This window comes from Eubalaena glacialis, chromosome 1, assembly GCF_028564815.1.
Source record: "Eubalaena glacialis isolate mEubGla1 chromosome 1, mEubGla1.1.hap2.+ XY, whole genome shotgun sequence".
Taxonomy (NCBI): domain Eukaryota; kingdom Metazoa; phylum Chordata; class Mammalia; order Artiodactyla; family Balaenidae; genus Eubalaena; species Eubalaena glacialis.
In genome coordinates, this window is record NC_083716.1 from 229338409 (window position 1) to 229357632 (window position 19224).

General features: G+C 41.0%; 1 protein-coding gene across 4 annotated transcripts in view; it reads left to right on the forward strand.

Moving 5' to 3' along the window:
- The first annotated feature begins 5062 nt into the window (after positions 1-5062).
- Positions 5063-19224, forward strand: part of AGFG1 (ArfGAP with FG repeats 1) — a 68594-nt gene continuing 54432 nt past the window's right edge. For all 4 annotated transcript variants that reach the window (XM_061205542.1, XM_061205549.1, XM_061205556.1 and 1 more), the window contains exon 1: positions 5063-5328. In XM_061205542.1, coding sequence (XP_061061525.1) covers positions 5162-5328 — 167 coding nt within the window. In that variant the 5' untranslated portion in view covers positions 5063-5161. The remainder of the gene's footprint in view (positions 5329-19224) is intronic.

Genomic DNA, 19224 nt, shown 5'->3' on the forward strand with positions numbered 1-19224 from the left:
GGGTCTGACTTGATTGGGCAGGACAGGGAAGGATCTCTGAAAAACAGATATCGAGCTGGATCTGAGAAATGAGAAGGGAAAGAGGAGAGGGAAGGCTGTTTTGGGACGCATCAATGGCATTTGCAAAGGCCCTGCAGTGGGAGAGAAGAGAATATAAAAAACTCAGAAGGCAGGGGGGTTGGAGAAGACTGGTGGAGACTTAGGGTGGAGCTGGGGCAGGGTCGGGGAGACCAGCATGGGTAGCAGGAAGGAGGCTGCCTGTGCAGGGCTGAAACCGAGCAAGACCTTGTGGGGCCCTACTGGGCAAAAAAGCCTTTGCTTATCCCCTATTCCTTGTTTGTAGGAAAAAGGTTTCAGCCTCCTAGACCTTTCCTGAGTTCCAAAGGGCAAATTCATGCTGTTACTAATTAGAGGCGTGAGGGAATGCAGAAACAAGGGAAAGGCAGTCAAGAAACAATACTGCAATGATGGGGCAGGGTCCTAGTTCCTCCTTAAGGGATATACACAACAATCTGATATGAATCTCTTGAGTTCTTCTACAGGAACTAAGGCCACCACCCACGTGGAGGATGGTAACTTCAGGCTGAACACAAGCACATGGACCCCAGACTGGTAGGAACCAGAAGGCTGATGATTGAGAGTTCTGGAACACCACTGTGTTACCTCTCCACCAACCAGTCAGAGGAAGATCATGCATTCTGCAGACCTCCCCCCAAATTTTGCCTATAAAAACTTTTCCCTGTAAACCATTAAGAGTTCAGGTCTTGGACTTCCCTGGTGGTGCAGTGGTTGAGAATCTGCCTGCCAATGCAGGGGACACAGGTTCGAGCCCTGGTCCGGGAAGATCCCACATGCCGCGGAGCAACTAAGCCAGTGCGCCACAACTACTGAGCCTGCGCTCTAGAGCCCGCGAGCCACAACTACTGAGCCCATGTGCCACAACTACTGAAGCCCGCGCGCCTAGAGCCCATGCTCCACAACAAGAGAAGCCACTGCGTGAGAAGCCCGCGCATCGCAACGAAGAGTAGCCCCCGCTCGCCACAACTAGAGAAAGCCCGCACACAGCAACAAAGACCCAATGCAGCTAAAAATAAATAAATAAATAAATCTATAAAAAAAAAAAAAGAGTTCCGGTCTTTTGGGCATGACCCACCCATTCTCCTTGCGTGGCCCTTGCAATAAACTTTTCTCTGCTCCAGACTTCAACGTTTCAGTTTGTTTGGCCTCACTGTGCATCGGGCACAGGAACTTGGGTTGGACCACAGGGCCTCTGGGTCTCCTAGGGTCTCTATCTTCCTATCAGCAATGCGAAGTCTCTGAAAGGCAGGGGGAGGAGACTGAGGACGCCTGAATCATATTTGCATTTGGAAAGATCACTCTGGCTGCAGAGCTAACTTCTCTGAAGGTAACTTCTGCTTTGCAAATCCAATATGCAGGATCGGTATTCAGTTACTGGAAGAAGAAGGTGGCGCCTTGCAGCCGGATCTGGGTTTGAATTCCAGCTTCATGCTTCATTTATGGCGAGGCCTTGGGCAAGCCAGCATTTCAGAGCCTCAGCTTCCTCGTATACAAAATGGGGATAATAATACCTCCTTCTGCATTGTTGTGAGGGTTAAGAAAATTAAAGAAAATAGTTTTGCTTGACACGCTGCAAACTCTCCTTGGGATCTGAGAAAGTAGAAGCCTACTTTGATATTATATGGGGTATAAGAAAGGTAAAATTCAGCAGGTCATAACCACTTTCGGCTTTATTTGGAGAAAACATTTTGGACTTCACCTGAACTTCACCTTCCTACAGAACGACAGTCTGGAAGTACCTTCTCCTGACTCTAAACAACAACACAATAATACAACAACCATGTATTAAACTGTTTGTACCGGGGCTACGGTCGCGCCTTCGGATTTTGGCATTTATCAGACGATAGACCATGCACAGATGAACAAACAGAAAACATACAAATGACAAGTGAGCGTTATAAACATAGAAACAAGTAAGCCATTGGCTGTGGGTTGAGTGCATTTGTTGGTGATGAATAACAGGCTGCTGGGTGTCACGTTTAGTCAGAGGGGGCTGAGTAAGCCTTGTTTTGATCAGTCCAGGATTGAACATTTCAGTACTCTCCTCTGCTAAACAGCCAGGGATCCTGTGGCAATGACACTCCACCTGACCTTAGCTCAAGGGTTTTGTCAAAAAGACTCGGGAGTCAACTTTAAGAGGCTCCCCCATCTGATGTTGAGACAATGTGAGTGCCGAGGATGTGAAATATATCAAATATGTTTTCAAATTCTTGAGTTTGTAACGACACTGAAAAAATATTGATCACCATTGCAAGGTGTTAGGAAACCAATATATTATTTTGAAAATTTGTGAATAAATGAAAGGAATCAGATATTCACCCTGCCTTTCTGATGTGAACTGTGCCAAAGAGCAGCTGAGGGAGAGTTTTTCTTCATAGGAAAACTTTTCTTTCAGCTGATACATGAGGAAGGAACAACAGAGTTAGAATATCACCATTTTTGAACCCTTAATGAATTAATGAATCTAGACATTAATCATCAATGGCTGCCAATGTCATAAAAAGATAGAAAGATACCCCCCCCCACCCCGCCCCATTATGCGACTCCTGATGGAAGAACACAAAGATAAAATTTGGCCAAAAAACAACAGCAAAAAAATCGAACTGGATACAAGTGGACTGGATCCAACAACATATTCTTAGGCAACAGAGAGGACAGAGAAAAATGTTAAATGACAGAGACTGTGGGAAATGACATGACGAAGGGTCCAGTTCCTAAAAACAAAATGAATTGCAAGGAAAAAGGAGACGGAGGGGCAACCATAGACTAAAAGAGATTTTAAGAGACATATTACCCAGTTGCAAGGTGGGGATTCAAACAAACAGTAAAAACCTTTTTTAAATGTTGATAATCGGAAACTTCAACTCTGATGGGATATTTGATGGTTTTTAAGGAATTATTGTTAATTTTTTAGGTGTGTTAATGGTACTGTGGTTAAGTTAAAAATCCATTGGCCAATCCAAAATCTGTCGATCCCTTTCTTTTAATATTAAAAAGATTATTACTAATAGTATTGTTGACTTGAAAAAAAATTCACAACCTAAAAATTGAGAGTTACGTTTTATTCGGCGGGAAGTTTTAGGACTTCAAGCCCGGGAGGCAGCATCTCAAGTAACCCTGAGAGAACTGCTCCGAGGAGGCGAGGGGGGAAGCCAGGGTATATAGGAGTTTCGCAACAAAGGGCAGGTAGTCTGAACATCAAAAATTATTGTTAAAGCAAACCAGATATCCCAAGTTAAGGAATTTAGTGCTTTTCTATATATGGGAAGAGGCAAGAGTCCGGGCTCACTGAAATCATTCCTTTGATAGGCACCTCAGCTATCTGGGGCCGATATCCCATGTTGTCACATCCTGAGTTTCCTCAGGGCTCCCTGTAGGGAGTGGCTGCAGTCTGATGGCTGCTAGATGGCAGGTATTCTTTCCTTCCTGAGTTTCCTCAGGGGTCACCAGCCCACCATCGGCTGTGGCTGCAATCACTGATGACAGTGACATCCTTTGTTTACTGATATGGCAGGCAATATTCCATTTCTCAGTATTATATTAATATGAAGTCTCATTTGGTTGATTTATCCAGTCACTTTCATGGGAGATCTGGAGGCTGGCTTTGGCAATTAGGAAACCTGGAATCTAATCTTACTTTCAGTCATTCACCGGCTGAATGACTTTGGACTCACTGGGTCTCCCTGTATTCTTTTGGGAAATGAGGGGCAGGGATGATTTTTAACGTCCTGCTGGTTGTGGATTCTTGGAGTGATTAAGAGATTTGAGTCCGGCAGTCTGACTGTCTGGGCCAACCCACGTGTATTCTAGGGTAAATTTACTTAATCCTCCAGAGCTTTGGCTTCCAGATTTGTAAAGTGGAAAGAACAATAATGCTTACCTCGAAGAGATCTTGTGAAGATTAAATGAGATAATGCATTCATTCCATAAATACTGAGCACCTAGCCTCCAGCTCTGGGAGGGGCAGAGGGTGGAGTCGTGAAGAAAACACTGGGGTGCAGGCTGTTTTTGGAGCCTAAAGGGAGATCCCAGATAAAACATAGTAAACACTAAAGGAGTAGGATTTTAAACAGCTAGAACTATGAAGACAATACAACACAGCCATTTCATGGAGAGTGACTTTCCAGGAACGTGGAAATATTCACATGGAAATACTGCACTTTCCAGGCTGCATGGATGCATGGATGCCGTGGTCTTCCACGTGTAGCAGTGATCCTCAGCCCCGTTGATTTCACTTCCCTCTCTCATCGCTCCACATACAGCAATGTCAGGGGATTTTTGGTTGCCACAGCTGTGGGAGGGATGGGGAGGTCGTTCTGGCATCTAGTGGATAAAGGCCAGGGATGATGCTCAATATCCTAACACCGCACAGGATAGCCTCCACACCAAAAAATTAACTAGTCCAAAACGTCAACAGTGGCATGGTTGAGAAACCCCGCTATAGAGAGAACAGCAAGGGCAAGGGTCCTGAGTCAGGAGGGAGCTTGCTGTGTTCGGGATACATATGGAAATCCATTGAGGCTGAATAAACCAGGATGAAGTGAGAGAGGTAGGCTGGGCTAGATGATGGAGCGCTGTTTAGGGCACACGGTGAGGAACTTGGGATTATCCCCAAAGCAGTGGACAGCCCTTGGAGAGCTTTAGGCAGCGGGGGAAGGCAACCCAAGTAATGCGCTTAGCCCTGTAAGCGTGGCCGCAGTAACTCCTCCTGGCCAGCAGAGGGCGCCGGCCGACACTTGGCCTCCGGCCGCCCGGGGCGGGCTTCCTCTTGCCGTCCTCCTTCCTCGTCTTTTCCCCTCAGGAGAAGTCGGGAAGGTGGAGGAGGAGGCGGCGGCGGCGGCGGCGGCGGCGGGGGCGGTTGTCCCAGCCGGGCCGGTTGGTGTGGCCCGTCAGCCCACGCTCCGCAGCGTCCGCGCCGCGCCCAGCCCAGTCGAGTCCCGCCGCGGCGGCCGGGTCCGGCGCGGGCGGCGCGCGCTGACGGAGGGCGGCGGCCGCGGCCAGGGCGGCCGGTGGGACCGTGGGTCCCCGGCGCAGCGCCGCCCGGCTCCCGGCCCTGCCGGCCTCCTCTCTCGGCGCCGCAGCCATGGCGGCCAGCGCGAAGCGGAAGCAGGAGGAGAAGCACCTGAAGATGCTGCGGGACATGACCGGCCTCCCGCACAACCGAAAGTGCTTCGACTGCGACCAGCGCGGCCCCACCTACGTGAACATGACGGTCGGCTCCTTCGTCTGTACCTCCTGTTCCGGCAGCCTGTGAGTGCGGGGCCGCCGGGCGGGCGGGGGGCCCTTCCCCGGGCGTGGGGAGCGGGCGGCTGGGTGGGGGTCCTGCGGGGGTCCGGCCGGCGGCGGCGGTTGGGGCGCGGGCTCGCGGGGCGGGGCGGTTGAGGCCAGGGGCCGGGATGCGCTGGGCCCGGGCCGCCGGGCTGGGGATGCGCTTTCGATTTCGCCGGGCGAGGGTCCAGGCCCGGGGCAGCCTTTGTGGGTGGGGCGTGGGCGGTGTTGGGGTCCGGAGGGGGCGCCCGGCGTGAGCATCTCTGGTCCCCGCGGAGCCGGCGCCGCCTCCCTCGGGCCTCGGCTCTCCCGGGCGCTGACCCGACGGGGCTGCAGGGGAAAGACGGGAGGAGGCTGGGGAGGGCCGTGCGGGTCCTTTGTGTGCCCCGCCTCTCCGCCGGGGCGCGGCGGTCCCGAGTGATACACCTGCCGGGCGCCGTTGCGGGGTGGGGGGCGAAGCTGGGGTGGGAGAGAGCAGGGACGCTCAGCTTGGGCTTTTTTCCCTCGGGTCGAGAGTACCTAGGTCAGTGCGAGGAAGCCGGCACTTAGGAATAGTAGCGGGATTAAAATGTCTTGATGGCAGAGATGTGATTCCCAAGGGAAAAGTTAGCTAAGATTAATTGCGGGAGAGGGAGGCAGAGAAAGCAGACGTGAGGTTGCGGGGCTTTAGCTTTATGGTCCAAAGAGAGTCTTGAGGAGTTTGGGGGAAGTTTTAGTGGAAATAAGATATTGACTCGGAGCTGTGTCATTGTAAATATGGTGGTGGTATCTGTAAGATTTCTCTGTCAATAGCTTAAGTGTCCTGGCTGTGTACAGAAATGAGGAGGGATGGAAAGACAGCATTGTTTCAGAAAAAGGGAGACCACCGTCTTGAATTACTGGGATGGTTTGTATTTCTTCCTCTTTGCTCCATTAAGCTGCGTTTTCATAAGACTTTTGTTGCTGTGATTGAAGGTTTCTTTTGGAGAGTTTGCAGATGAATTTGGAACCGAATAAGTTGCTTTTATATGCTAAATTATTTTGTATTAAGTTATGGACGAAGTGGTAGTTACTAAATGTTTGTAAAACCTTTGGTCTACCAAACATCTACTTAAGTTCTTTCACTTGTACCATTCTTTAAAATAAAGTAATTTGGTATCCCACCTCTCCCCCAAAAAACTTGTAAGAGTAATACTGAGGCAATGGATATATGAGAAAACTCATTCTTGGAAAATGCAAGGTATGCCTAGTAGTGTACGATTTGTTTTTGTTTTGTTTTCTTCTTAAGTTGGGCAAAGAAGCATTATTACTCTTCCATGACTACTATTTCTTCAACAAACATTTATTGGGTGCCTACTAGGTTCTTTGTAAAGCCTTGGGCTGTGCTGATGATTAGAGCAAAATCCTTGTTCTCTTGGTGCTTACGTTCTAGTGGAGGAGATGGGAACACATAATAAGTAATCAAATGAGAAAAATGTCAGGGGCAAGTATGCACTAAAATAGTATGATAGGAGAGACCTTCTCAGAGAGGTCACTTTTATTTTATATATATATATATATATTTTAAATTTATTTCATTTTATTTTTGGCTGCGTTGGGTCTTCGTTGCTGCGCGTGGGCTTTCTTTAGTTGCGGCGAGCGGGGTCTACTCTTGGTTGCAGTTCGTGGGCTTCTCATTGCGGTGGCTTCTCTTGTTGCGGAGCACGGGCTCTAGGCCTGCGGGCTTCAGTAGTTGTGGCACGCGGGCTCAGTAGTGGCTCGCAGGCTCTAGAGTGCAGGCTCAGTAGTTGTGGCGCACGGGCTTAGTTGCTCCACAGCATGTGGGATCTTCCCGGACCAGGGCTTGAACCTGTTTCTCCTGCATTGGCAGGTGGATTCTTAACCACTGGGCCACCAGGGAAGCTGCAGAGGTTACTTTTAGATTGTAGAGTCAAGAAAGCACTCTGAGAAGTTGATAATTAGTGATGTTATTGAAGTACAACACAATCCTAGAGCTAGGTGGTATTTAGGAGATCGTCTGGTTCATTCTTTTCATTTACAAACAAAGACTTAGTTTGTGGGCAACTTTTGGTTTTAAAATGAAGCCAGTAGTCCAATTTGTTTTGAGTATACTTTTATTATGTGCATGATAAGTATGCCAGTGTTTTTACTAAACACAAGGTCCTTTGATACATTTAAAGTATTTAGTTTGAAAAGTATGTATATATTTACTCTTCTGGATTTCTGACATTTCTGCGTAGCCATTTGCAAGTATAAATTTACTTTATTGCAGCAAATGTGTAATATGAAAAATATTTACAAATTTCTTCCTAGAGGTCACATTTCCGAAACATTATATATGGAAGGATATCTTATTATACATGACAATTGTTTATTTTATTGGAATTTAATCTGTAACAGGTAGGACTCCATATCTCTGTTTAGTGGTGATTTTACAAATATTTATTGCTCACTTGGCCTTTGTCATGTACTGTGGGAGGCACTGGTCCTACTTGGATCCCACTATCCTTAAGGAGCTTGCATTCTAAGTATGTAAACATAGTTACGATACACTGTAATATTTCATATCTTTGAGCTATCCCTGAAATATGTAAATGTATAGGGAAAGCTTCACAGAAGATTTGATGCCTGAGCAAAGACCTTTAAAGACAAGATCCACATGGCAGGTGGCTTCATGTAGTTGAAAGAACAAGTACTTATGAGCTAGATAAACCTGGTTTTGAATCCTGGCTCCACTTATTAACTGTGTGGTACTGAGAATGTTAGTCTCTTTGAGTTTGAAGTTTCTCATCTATGAAAAGGTGAGGATAAGGTTTACCTTATACATTTGGGATGTAGATTAGTTTTCAATATTAGAGATATTGTATGTTTGACATCTCACATGATGCCTGGGATATATAATATCAATAGCTCCCCAGTATATGAGGGGCATTATTAACAAGGGGGACAGGATATTCCATGAGTAGGGAACAGTATGTGAAAGATGCTGAAATGAGAAGCAGCTTTATAAAAAAATCTATCAGTTTGGATTCTTTAGATGTAACTCAAAACCTGACTCAAGTTGGTTTAAAAATATGAGCGGAGGGACTTCCCTGGCGGTCCAGTGGTTAAGACTTTGCCTCCGGTGTAGCGGGTGCAGGTTCCATTGCTGCTCAGGGAGCTAAGATCCCACATGCCTCCAGGCCAAAAAACCAAAAAGCGGAAGCAATATTGTAGCAAATTCAATAAAGACTTTAAAAAATGGTCCACATCAAAAAGTCTTTAAAAATATGAGGGGAATTTATTGTTTGTTTTTAAATAAGACTTTATGTAGCGGTTAATGATGTTGCCTCGATTTTCCTCATCCAAAGATGGCTGCTCCCAGCTCCTGGGGCTACATACTGCCTTAATTTATTTCACTGTTACAACTTTTCCAGAAGTTGTGATTCGGTCTGGGTTAGCTTAGGTCATATGGCTAAGTAGAACCAGTGCCCTCATTGGATGCGTTCTATGATGACGTTATTGGAACAACAAGAATCTCCAAATAGAGTTCCCAAATCAGAAATCTGGGATCCTTGTGAAGGAAAGAATGGATCCTGGATCAAATGTCTGCTGCAGAAATATTGAAAGGACAGTAATTCCTGAGGATTTTTTTCTTTGGAAAACAATAATATAGGAAAATACTTTAAGAATAATATAACTATTGGATTTAATAATAATGTCTTTGCTATTTAGATGACATGGTATAATTGAAAGAATATGAATTTTGAAGTCACATTTTGACACTGCCACTAGCTTTGTGACTTAGGGCAAAGTATTAAGGCCACTATGTGTAGGTTGGCCTGGACCCATCCTCTCAGCCTCAGTTTCTTTATTTGTGATAAAAGATGATAATATATAGCTTAAGGTTGTTCTGAGGATTAAATGGTACAATTCATTGAATGTTTATTGAACATATATTATTTTTGAGTATGGGGCTAAGCAGTGGATATACATATATGAACTGAGTCATGTTAGCTGCTGGTCAGAAACCTTGATGTGCCTAAAAAATGCTGATACATAGTAAAGAGTATCTACTATCATGAATTTAAAATTTTAGGATAGTCACATGCCTTTTATCATTTATTTAGCAGTATCTTTGTTTAAATAAATCGAACAAGTATCTTATTGTTAATGTTACTAGACTCAGCTGATCTTTTATTTCCTGTTTTTTTTTTTTCAGATGACTGCACTCTTTGCTTGTATGATGCTTATTTAGAATATGTAACTGAATTCCGATTGTGAAACTTTAAAATAGATTTGAGATAGATGTATTAAACTGTTTGTCACTGAGGTAGATTGGGGTTGTTCTAACAGATTGATTTGTCACTCTTTCTGCTTCTGTCTACAGAAATATTTAGAATTATGAATGGCATTCTGTTACAGCCAACATAAAATATTACCTTCATGTTAAAGAACTTACAGTTGATTTAAAGACTAGGTTTAGACCAAATTATTTATTTTGTGGAGAGTTTTAGCATTTGTGTAATCAGTAAATAATATGAGAATTGTTCTATCCTTTAAAAATGATTCATAAACTTTTCAGAGCGAGTTTAGATAAAAATAAAAAATTTGAGAAACACCGTGTCCCACTTAATACCAGCCCTTTTATGTGAACAGTGCGTTTAAACTTGGAATTTCACAGGAGGATAAATGTAGACAGATAGTAACTTATACTCTATTAATTTCGTGTGCATTTTGAGTCTTTTGGTGAATCTTATAAGAATTTTGACTTTAAAGTTGGACAGATGAAAAGAGGCATTTGTTTTTATACACTCATTAGCATTTGAGTGGATTGCAATCAAATACCCTTTTGGAACTCTGTTTATAATATTCAGTACCACATGAGCTCACAGTTGGCGGTGATTTATATCCTTAATGCCCTTTTCACTTTTTTTAGTACTCTAACCTGGCTACATTCAGTGAGATATTTTGACAGTGTAGTACAACTTCAATTTAGTGTGAGTGGGAAAACTGATACTTTTTCAATTGTGAAGGGCAGAGGTTTTTTTTCTTTTTTAAACAAATATTCATTAAGTCCAGGCACCAGTACATGTGTTGGGGATACAAAAATTAAAGAAATGAAAAATAAGATAATAATAACTACTAGTTAGAATTACTGAGTGCTCACTCTGTGTCAGGCATTATTCTAGTAACAATCATATAAGGAAAGTACTGTTATCCTCCACAACTTTAAATTGTAAAATGTAGCTTACACTCTTAATGCTTGATGTAAATTGTTGTGAATTCTATATTTGAGGGATTTAAATGGTGGATTTTACTTCATTGGATTTTAAAAGGCAGGACAGGTAGTTTACGGATGTATCATGCATTTTTGTTTTATAGTTATGTCATGCTTTTCTTTAAATAGTTTTAGTTAGCTTCAAATGTCTGTTCGTTGACTTATTTAGAAACTGTTGCTGTGTATTGTGAGTGTAATGGGATATGGTGCTGCCTGGTTCTGATACTGAGTGTTTTGAGTTTGGCACATAGGTACCAAGGCACTTTTATATCAAGTTCGTATCTGTTCTTCTCTCATTTGTCTGTGAATTTGGATCAGTGTGGTTGTAAACACTTTGACCTTTAGTCAGTTTCAAAGTAGTGGTTGTACAATTTATCTAGATTAAATCTATATTAAAATTTTGTGAGTTGGATTACAAATAAAAAGAATTAAAACATTCTTTTAAGGAACTTGCTGATCTCTGGACCTCAATTTAAAATTTATTGCCTCTTTAGAAACCTCTGTATCTAATTTCAGTACACTCTTTGGAAAATAAGCAAATCCCCAGACTGATAATTTTCAGTCTTCTCTATGCAACATGCATAATGCTTACATTCTTGAGAAGCTTCTGTGGAGATATTCAGGACTAGGTGCCATTACCCTTCCTGTTTTTTCCTCCACTCAGTAATGCATTTCCCAATCCACATGGTCAAATCGATGATTATCTAGGAATATAAACCTTGGATTCTTCTAATGTATATTAAAAAAGTAAATCATTCATAACTTTGGGTACTTTGTTGATAGGTTCCTCGTGACATTCTTTACAGCCTCACACATTAGAGCTGTTGCCCTAAAGACACCTGATTGGACATGATTAGAATGAAATTTATTAACTTATAGGAGGGATAGGAACCTTATTTGAATTGTTCTATGTATGGGGAATGAGTTTTTGTTTGTTTTTAAGTTAGAACGTGTTTTTCCGAAGACTCCTGAGTAAGACATGGTCTCTTTTTGATTGGTACCATAACTGCTTTTTAGAGGGAGGGAAGTCATAGTTACACTTTGCTTTTATTCTAGTTGCTTATTTTAAGAGATGAATTAACAAACTGGAGCATGGTGTAAGGAAGTTGATTAGGATAAGGAGATTTGAAATTCTGTATGAGAGGAATATTTGCAGGGACCAGAAGTGTTACTAGCTTAAAGAAGAAAAAACTAGAGAGTGAGGGTGGGGCGCTGTTCGTGTAGTCACTGTCTTTGGGTAAATTAAGGCCTTTATGTGGAAGAGGTAATAGGTTTATTCTGTAGGGGGAGATACAAGATCAGGTATGGAAGTTACAGAGAAACATACATGTTTAGAAAAGGAAGAGGAATTTTCCTTGTAGTGTCAGATTCTAAAAATTCTTGTTCTTCCCCCATTTTTTGGTTAAATTTTGCAAGATCTTTGATGGGGGAAGTATGAAAATCAGCAGAACTAATAATGTGGGAAGATGTGAAAACTTCCTCATTTCTCTCTTCTAACCTTTATTTCTTACTCTGTGAATCTTGGTGGCTCTAACTTGGAACAGTTGTGTTCAGTAGGTACTTCTATAAAAAGATTGCTAGTGTCTAGTAAAGAGACCTGATATTTTTGAAATAGGAGGGATTTAAAATTTTAAAAATTCCTCATGTTTTCTAGGAATGTTTTTTCATCAAAGAAACCAGCCTACGTATATGTCAGTTAAATTTGATTTTGAAGGGAAAGAACCATTTATTTTCCATTCTTTTTTATGCTTAGTTTTAAAAAAAAATTTTTATTTATTTATTTATTTTTGGCTGTGTTGGGTCTTCGTTTCTGTACGAGGGCTTTCTCTAGTTGCGGCAAGTGGGGGCCACTCTTCATCGCGGTGCGCCGGCCTCTCACTGTCGTGGCCTCTCTTGTTGCGGAGCACAGGCTCCAGACGCGCAGGCTCAGTAATTGTGGCTCACGGGCCCAGTTGCTCCGCGGCATGTGGGATCTTCCCAGACCAGGGCTCGAACCCGTGTCCCCTACACTGGCAGGCAGATTCTCAACCACTGCGCCACCAGGGAAGCCCCTATGTTTAGTTTTTAATTGAATTTTAATTTTTATCAGAAGAATATATGCACGTAGTTTAAAAAGGCCAAGACTTACAACGAGCAGCAGCAGTCGCCTCTTCCCTTTCTCTGTTCCTGATTACCGTAGACCGTCGGTTCTTTTTTTCTTTATTCACCTTAGTATTTCTAGCTAACATGCTTACAGCTATTTTTTGATTTTTCAATTTTTGCTTTTATCTGTTGACTTCTCTACTGTACAAGAGGGAAGATAAGGCTTTGGCCCTCTTAACACTCCTCTCACTCTCACTCTCCACCTGTACTCTGCATCTACTCCTTCAGTATAACATCACAATTTTTGGTTAAATCACTGTTTAGTATTTACCTTATTGCATTATGTACATACTGTTCTCAGCTAAGTCGTACAGTATATTACTACTGCATTTTCTTTCTTGTACAGCCTTTTCCCCCTGAAGTTTGTAATTGTCTAGGTTTCTTCACTTGCATTGTTTTCCATGTGTGTATCATTAATATATCCCCAGATAAATTATCTCTGGCTGAGGTATGTAACTGTTTTCAATATGACCAGATATGTCAGATACTTTTTCTTTTTTTCCTGGGTACTTCTGTCATCCTCTCGTCTGGAAATGCTGCTCTCTAGGCCTGCTCCGCAGCTGTCATCCTGGGACTTTCTCCTGCCTTCACTGTGGAAATTCCCTTCATGCCTAACCTGTGTTGAAACCTCTTTTTCCAGGACCCCCACATTTCCATCAGCCTCCTGATTCAAGGTTAATGCGAGATCAGTTTTGAGAGCTACATGGCTGAAAATGTCCTATTCTGCCCTCACATTCACAAAGGTGAAAATACTTTACCCTTGGAATTTTTAAGGCATCGCTTAATTGGCTTTAATTAATTAATTAATTAATTAATTAATTTTTGGCTGCATTGGGTCTTTGTTGTGGTGCGCAGGCTTCTCACTGCGGTGGCTTCTCTTGTTGTGGAGCACAGGCTCTAGAGCGCAGGCTCAGTAGTTGTGGTGCACGGGCTTAGTTGCTCCGCGGCCTGTGGGATCTTCCCGGACCAGGGCTCGAACCTGTGTCCCCTGCATTGGCAGGCAGATTCTTAACCGCTGCTCTTACCAGGGAAGTCCCGCTTAATTGTCTTTAATCCTTCAGTACTGCTATTGAGAAGTTTGATTCTATTCTTATTCCTCATTCTTTGTGCCCTATTTTCCACTCCCTCTTTGGGAGTATATATGATCTTTTTATCCCTGCTGTTCTGAACCTATACTGAAGTATTTTGGTATAGGTCTTTTTGTTCAATGTCTTGGGCTTTATTTTGGACTTGTTGGATTGGAAACTTATGCTTGGCTAGTTTATAGATACTTTTTTCTCCAGTCTTCTTACTGGGGAATAAAAAAAACCTGGCTGTCATTCTTCTAGGCGCAAGTTGAGGGAGGGAACTGGGGGCATAGAACCTATTATCATTCAGTGTGTAGAGTCTCAGATAAGCCTCCATTTTTTAGCATAGTACCCAGTAGTGATCCTCAGCTGTGCCTGAGTCCAGAGTCTGTTTGGTTTAGCCTCTCCAGATCAGATTTTCCTTCAGACTTCTGCCTAGGACTTCTTAGGGGTAGTCTTATGGAAGTAGGGAAACTGGGTATCTATTTTTGACCCTATGTAAATCCCCCAACTTGTGGCTTGATTCCTTTCATGAATCTTCCAGGGGTTCTGTGGTGGGAATCATCTTTAGTTGGCTTCTCCCACCTCTACAGGAGCATCTGTTTTGGCTTTCTTTAGTTTGCACAGTCAGTTACTGCTGGTAATTTTCTAGATTTTGGTATGCCTTTGGGTTCCTTCTTTGTTCTCTGTTCTCTTTGTGGGTTAATGCCTTTTTATTACTTTGCTATCATTTCAGTAGAGTTTAGAGAGGTAGTAAAGACATTCTTGGGTTTCGTCCACTTTTAGCAAGAATACCTTAATTAGGTTTAAATTGTTACTTGGGAATTATTTTTCAGGTGCTTGCCCTAAATGTTACAAGGACCTTACAGTGTAGTGTTTCTGGCTTTGAAAAACAAAAACCCAAAATAACAATTATAGTTGGCACCATGGGTGTGTGTGTGTGTGTGTGTGTGTGTGTATTTTCAGTGTTTTAAAGTTGGGTTCTGGATAAACTAATATTCTGGACTATCTAATACATACATATCTTGGTATCAAAAGTCTGTAGATTTTTGATAACCTGTTAAAGGCATCTTCCATTTGTTGTAGATTTTAAATGTATAATTTTTATAATATGAAGTATTGTATGTAATATTTTTACTAAATAAGATTGGAATAGATTTAAATGTCAGATTAGCTTTATTACTTTATGCCAACATTAACAACCACCTAAATTTCCACAGCCTAGTAAAATATTTTAACCAGCTTTTCCCCCAGCAGGAGAAAAACAATTAATAAAACTAGCTAAATAAGCTTTCTTACCTATTCATCTAGCACACATTGTAATTTGAGTTGAACAAATGGCTATTTGGAAGATTGAGGCGTAGTTAAGAGTAGCATACTGGTGGACATATGGAATGAGCCACACCATCTGGTTGCAGTCATACCTGGGTGGTGGTCGTTAAAACTAAAACTCCTGGGAATCTGCATATGACTTAATTATACTGCAGAAGCATATTGGGCTCCACCAGTAGATGACTTTGGAACTTCTTGAAACCAATTAAGTGACAAACATGCTTTCAAAATATTAATACTGCTGTTATTAAATGAGTCATTAAAAAAAATTTTTTTTGCACTAAACTGGAGACTTAAAACGTGTATTTTAGGATCCAGAATGGGTGGTACTTCAATATTGGCACAGTAAAAATGATGTGGTTTACTTGCCTAACACTTTCATCCAATAGTTATGACTAATGTCATTACAGTAAAGTGTTTTATAAACACTGGATTCACATGATAGCTAAACTTGGCTTAGCAAAAAAGGGGAAGTGGCACCAGCTTCCAGGAATATATCTTGAAAATAACTAGATAAATGAATAATTCAGTTTTGATTGAGGATTTCATTCATTTAAGTGATCAAATTTGGTAGATGGAGAAGGTAGTCTGCCAATGAAAAAAATTTAGTTTGTGTAAAAATTGTGGTTCTATAGATAGTAAGATGGACTCTTAAGTTGACATACATTAAAACCAACTTTTTTGTTGTGTAGTTTTCAGAGTCTTAACATCTGTATAGATTCATGTAACTACTACCACAATCAGAACATGGAATGGACCTGTTCAGTTACCCCTCAAGACTCTCTAACCCTTGTCTTTCCTTAACCCCTGGCCTCTACTGATCTATTCTCCAACAACTATAGTTTTTCTTTCTGAGAATGTCATTTATACAGTATATAACCTTTTTAGATTGCCTTCTTCACTCAGCATAATACCTTTAAGATTAATTCAGGTTAGTTGTTATTGGATGGGCCAAAAGGTTTGTTCCGTTTTTTTCTGTAGGATGGCTCTAGTAGCACTTAGTTGTCTTTAACTTCATTTGAAACAATTTTGTTAGATTGTATGTGGCAGCTGTCATATCAGCATGCATTTAAAAAGACTTATCAAAATTGGCCATTTCAATATTGAAGATGGAAGAAAAAAAAGCAACATTTTCGGTATATTATGCTTTATTATTTTGAGAATGATAAAAATGCAACTGAAACACACAAAAAGATTTGTGCAGTATATGGAGAAGGTGCTGTGACTGATCGAACGTGTCAAAAGTGGTTTGCGAAGTTTCATGCTGGAGATTTCTCCATTGGACGATGCTCCATGGTCAGGTAGACCAGTTGAAGTTGATAGTGATCAAATCAAAACAATAATTGAGAACAGTCTACGTTATACCATGCAGGAGATGGCTGACATACTCAAAATATCCACATCAAGCGTTGAAAATCATATGCACCAGCCTTGGTTATGTGAATCACTTTGATGTTTTGGTTGCACATAAGTTAAGTGAAAAAAACCTTCTTGACCATATTTCCGCATGCGATTCTCTACTGAAATGTAACGAAAACATTCCGTTTTTAAAACACATTGTGACTGGTGATGAAAATTGGATACTGTACAACAATGTGGAATGGAAGAGATCGTGAGGCAAGCGAAATGAACCACCACCAACCACACCAAAGGCCGGTCTTCCTTCCAGAGAAGGTGACGTTGTGTATACGGTGGGATTGAAAGGGAGTCCTCTATTATGAGCTCCTTCTGGAAAACCAAACGGTTAATTCCAACAAGTACTGCTCCCAGTTAGACCAACTGAAAGCGGCACTCAACAAAAAGCGTCCAGAATTAGTCAACAGAAAATGCGTAATCTTTCATCAGGATAACACAAGACCGCATGTTTCTTTGATGACCAGGCAAAAACTGTTCTAGCTTGGCTGGGAAGTTCTGATTCATCCATCATATTCAGCAGACATTGCACCTTCGGATTTCCATTTATTTCGGTCTTTACAAAATTCTCTTAATGGAAAATATTTCAATTCCCTGGAAGACTGTAAAAGGCACCTGGAACAGTTCTTTGCTCAAAAAGATAAAAAGTTTTGGGAAGATGGAATTACGAAGTTGCCTGAAAAATGGCAGAAGGTAGTGGAACAAAAGGGTGAATACGTTGTTCAATAAAGTTCTTGGTGAAAATGAAAAATGTGTCTTCTATTTTTACTTAAAAAACTGAAGGCACTTTTTGGCCCACCCAATACATATTCCAGTAGTCCATTTCTCCTTATTGCTGAGTAGTATGTCATTGCTTGGGAGTTTACCCATTCCTCATTTGAGGGACACTTGGGTTGTTTCCAGTTTTTGATACATATGAAACAACCCAGTTGTTTCATACAGATATTTATATACAGATTTTTTGGTGAACACAAGTTTTCATTTCACCTGGGTAAATACCTAGGAGTAGAATTGTTAGGTCTTATGGTAAGTGTATGTTTAATTTTTTTTTAAAAAAAGACAGTGTTTTTGTTTGTTTTGATTTGATTTCCCCTTTATACTGGTTAGGAAGCTGTAAATTCTATGTTATTTTATGGTCGCTGTTGAAATTTTATCATCCATCCTAACATTCTAGAGTTAATCAGTATTTTAACCTTCCCCTAATAATACAAAGTCTTTAAAAATACAAAGTACTCTCACTTAAGTGTTATTTTTGGTAAAATGTTAAATTTGCCCCCTCCCCTCCACCATACATAGGACATTTTGAAATCAGATGCTATTTGTTTAGATTTGCCAATGTGTTTCCCAGTTTTTTTGCTCACCCCTTTGCATCCCACGACCTTCTTGGGGTTATTTTTCTTCTTAAAGTGTATACAGTCATCCTTTAGTATCCATGGGGGATTGGTTCCAGGATGCCCCACAGATACCAAAATCTGACGATGCTCAGGTCCTTTATATAAGATGCATATGACCTATACACATCCTCCTGTTTACTTTAAATCATCTCTAATTACTTATAATACCTAATAAAATATAAACGCTATGTAAATGGTCGTAAGTACAATGTAAATGCTATGTAAATAGGTGTAAATACAATGTGAATACTGTGTAAATAGTTGCTGGGCACATGGCAAATTCCAATTTTGGTTTTTGGAACTTTCTGGAATTTTTTTCCCCCAGTGTTTCTGATATGCAGTTGGTTGAATTCCTGGATGTAGAACCCAGGGACACAGAGAGCCAACTGTATGTTTCTTTCGTGAAGATCTCCTGGGGGTAAACTCTGGTTTTTGTTTATCTGGAAATGTCATTTTGATCTTAGACTTCAAAGATATTTTTGCTGAGTTCACAACTTTTTTTTTTTTAACTACTTAAAGATAATAATATTCCACTATTTTCTGGTTTCCATTGAAAAATCTTTCAGTCAGATTTTGTTTCCTTTGTCTTTTCTTTCTGAGTGCTTTTAAGATGTGCTGTTTATCTTTGAAGTTTCACCCAAATGTTTCTAAGTGTGAATTTTATTTGTCCTGATTTTGATAAGCTGTGCTTCCTATATCTGTAGACGCATGACTTTCATTGGATTTAAAAAAATCTCAGCCATTAGCTCTTCAAATATTGCCTCTCCTTCATTCTTTCAATTCTGTCTCTCAAAAGCAAGAATAGCCCCCCCACCCCTGTTTTTTTTCCTTTTCTAAAAACGCTTGCTTTTTCTGTCTCCTTAAGTGTCTGCTGCCTTCTGGGTTATTCCTTATTTCTGTTTTCTAATTCACCAAATCTCTCTTTTGGTGTGTCTTATCTGCTCTTTAACTAATTTGTTGAATTTTTAATTTCCACATTTATAATTTTTCATTTCTGAAAGTTCTGACTTTTAAATTTAACTGTTATTCTGATAATTACACATTTCCTCTTCATTTTTATTCCATCTTTTGTTCGTTTTAACGTTTCCTACATGCTATACTTTGTATTTTGTATTTGATAAATCCAATGGCTAAAGTCTTGGGAAGAGGTGGCATAAAGCTTTTGTTTCTACTGACTCAAGCTCAGTGATTTGTTTTGTTGTTGTGTGATGATTTTTATTATAATCTCATCTTTTATTGAAATTAATATTTCCAAATCCTGATAGCATAATTTATAAATTAGAAATGCATT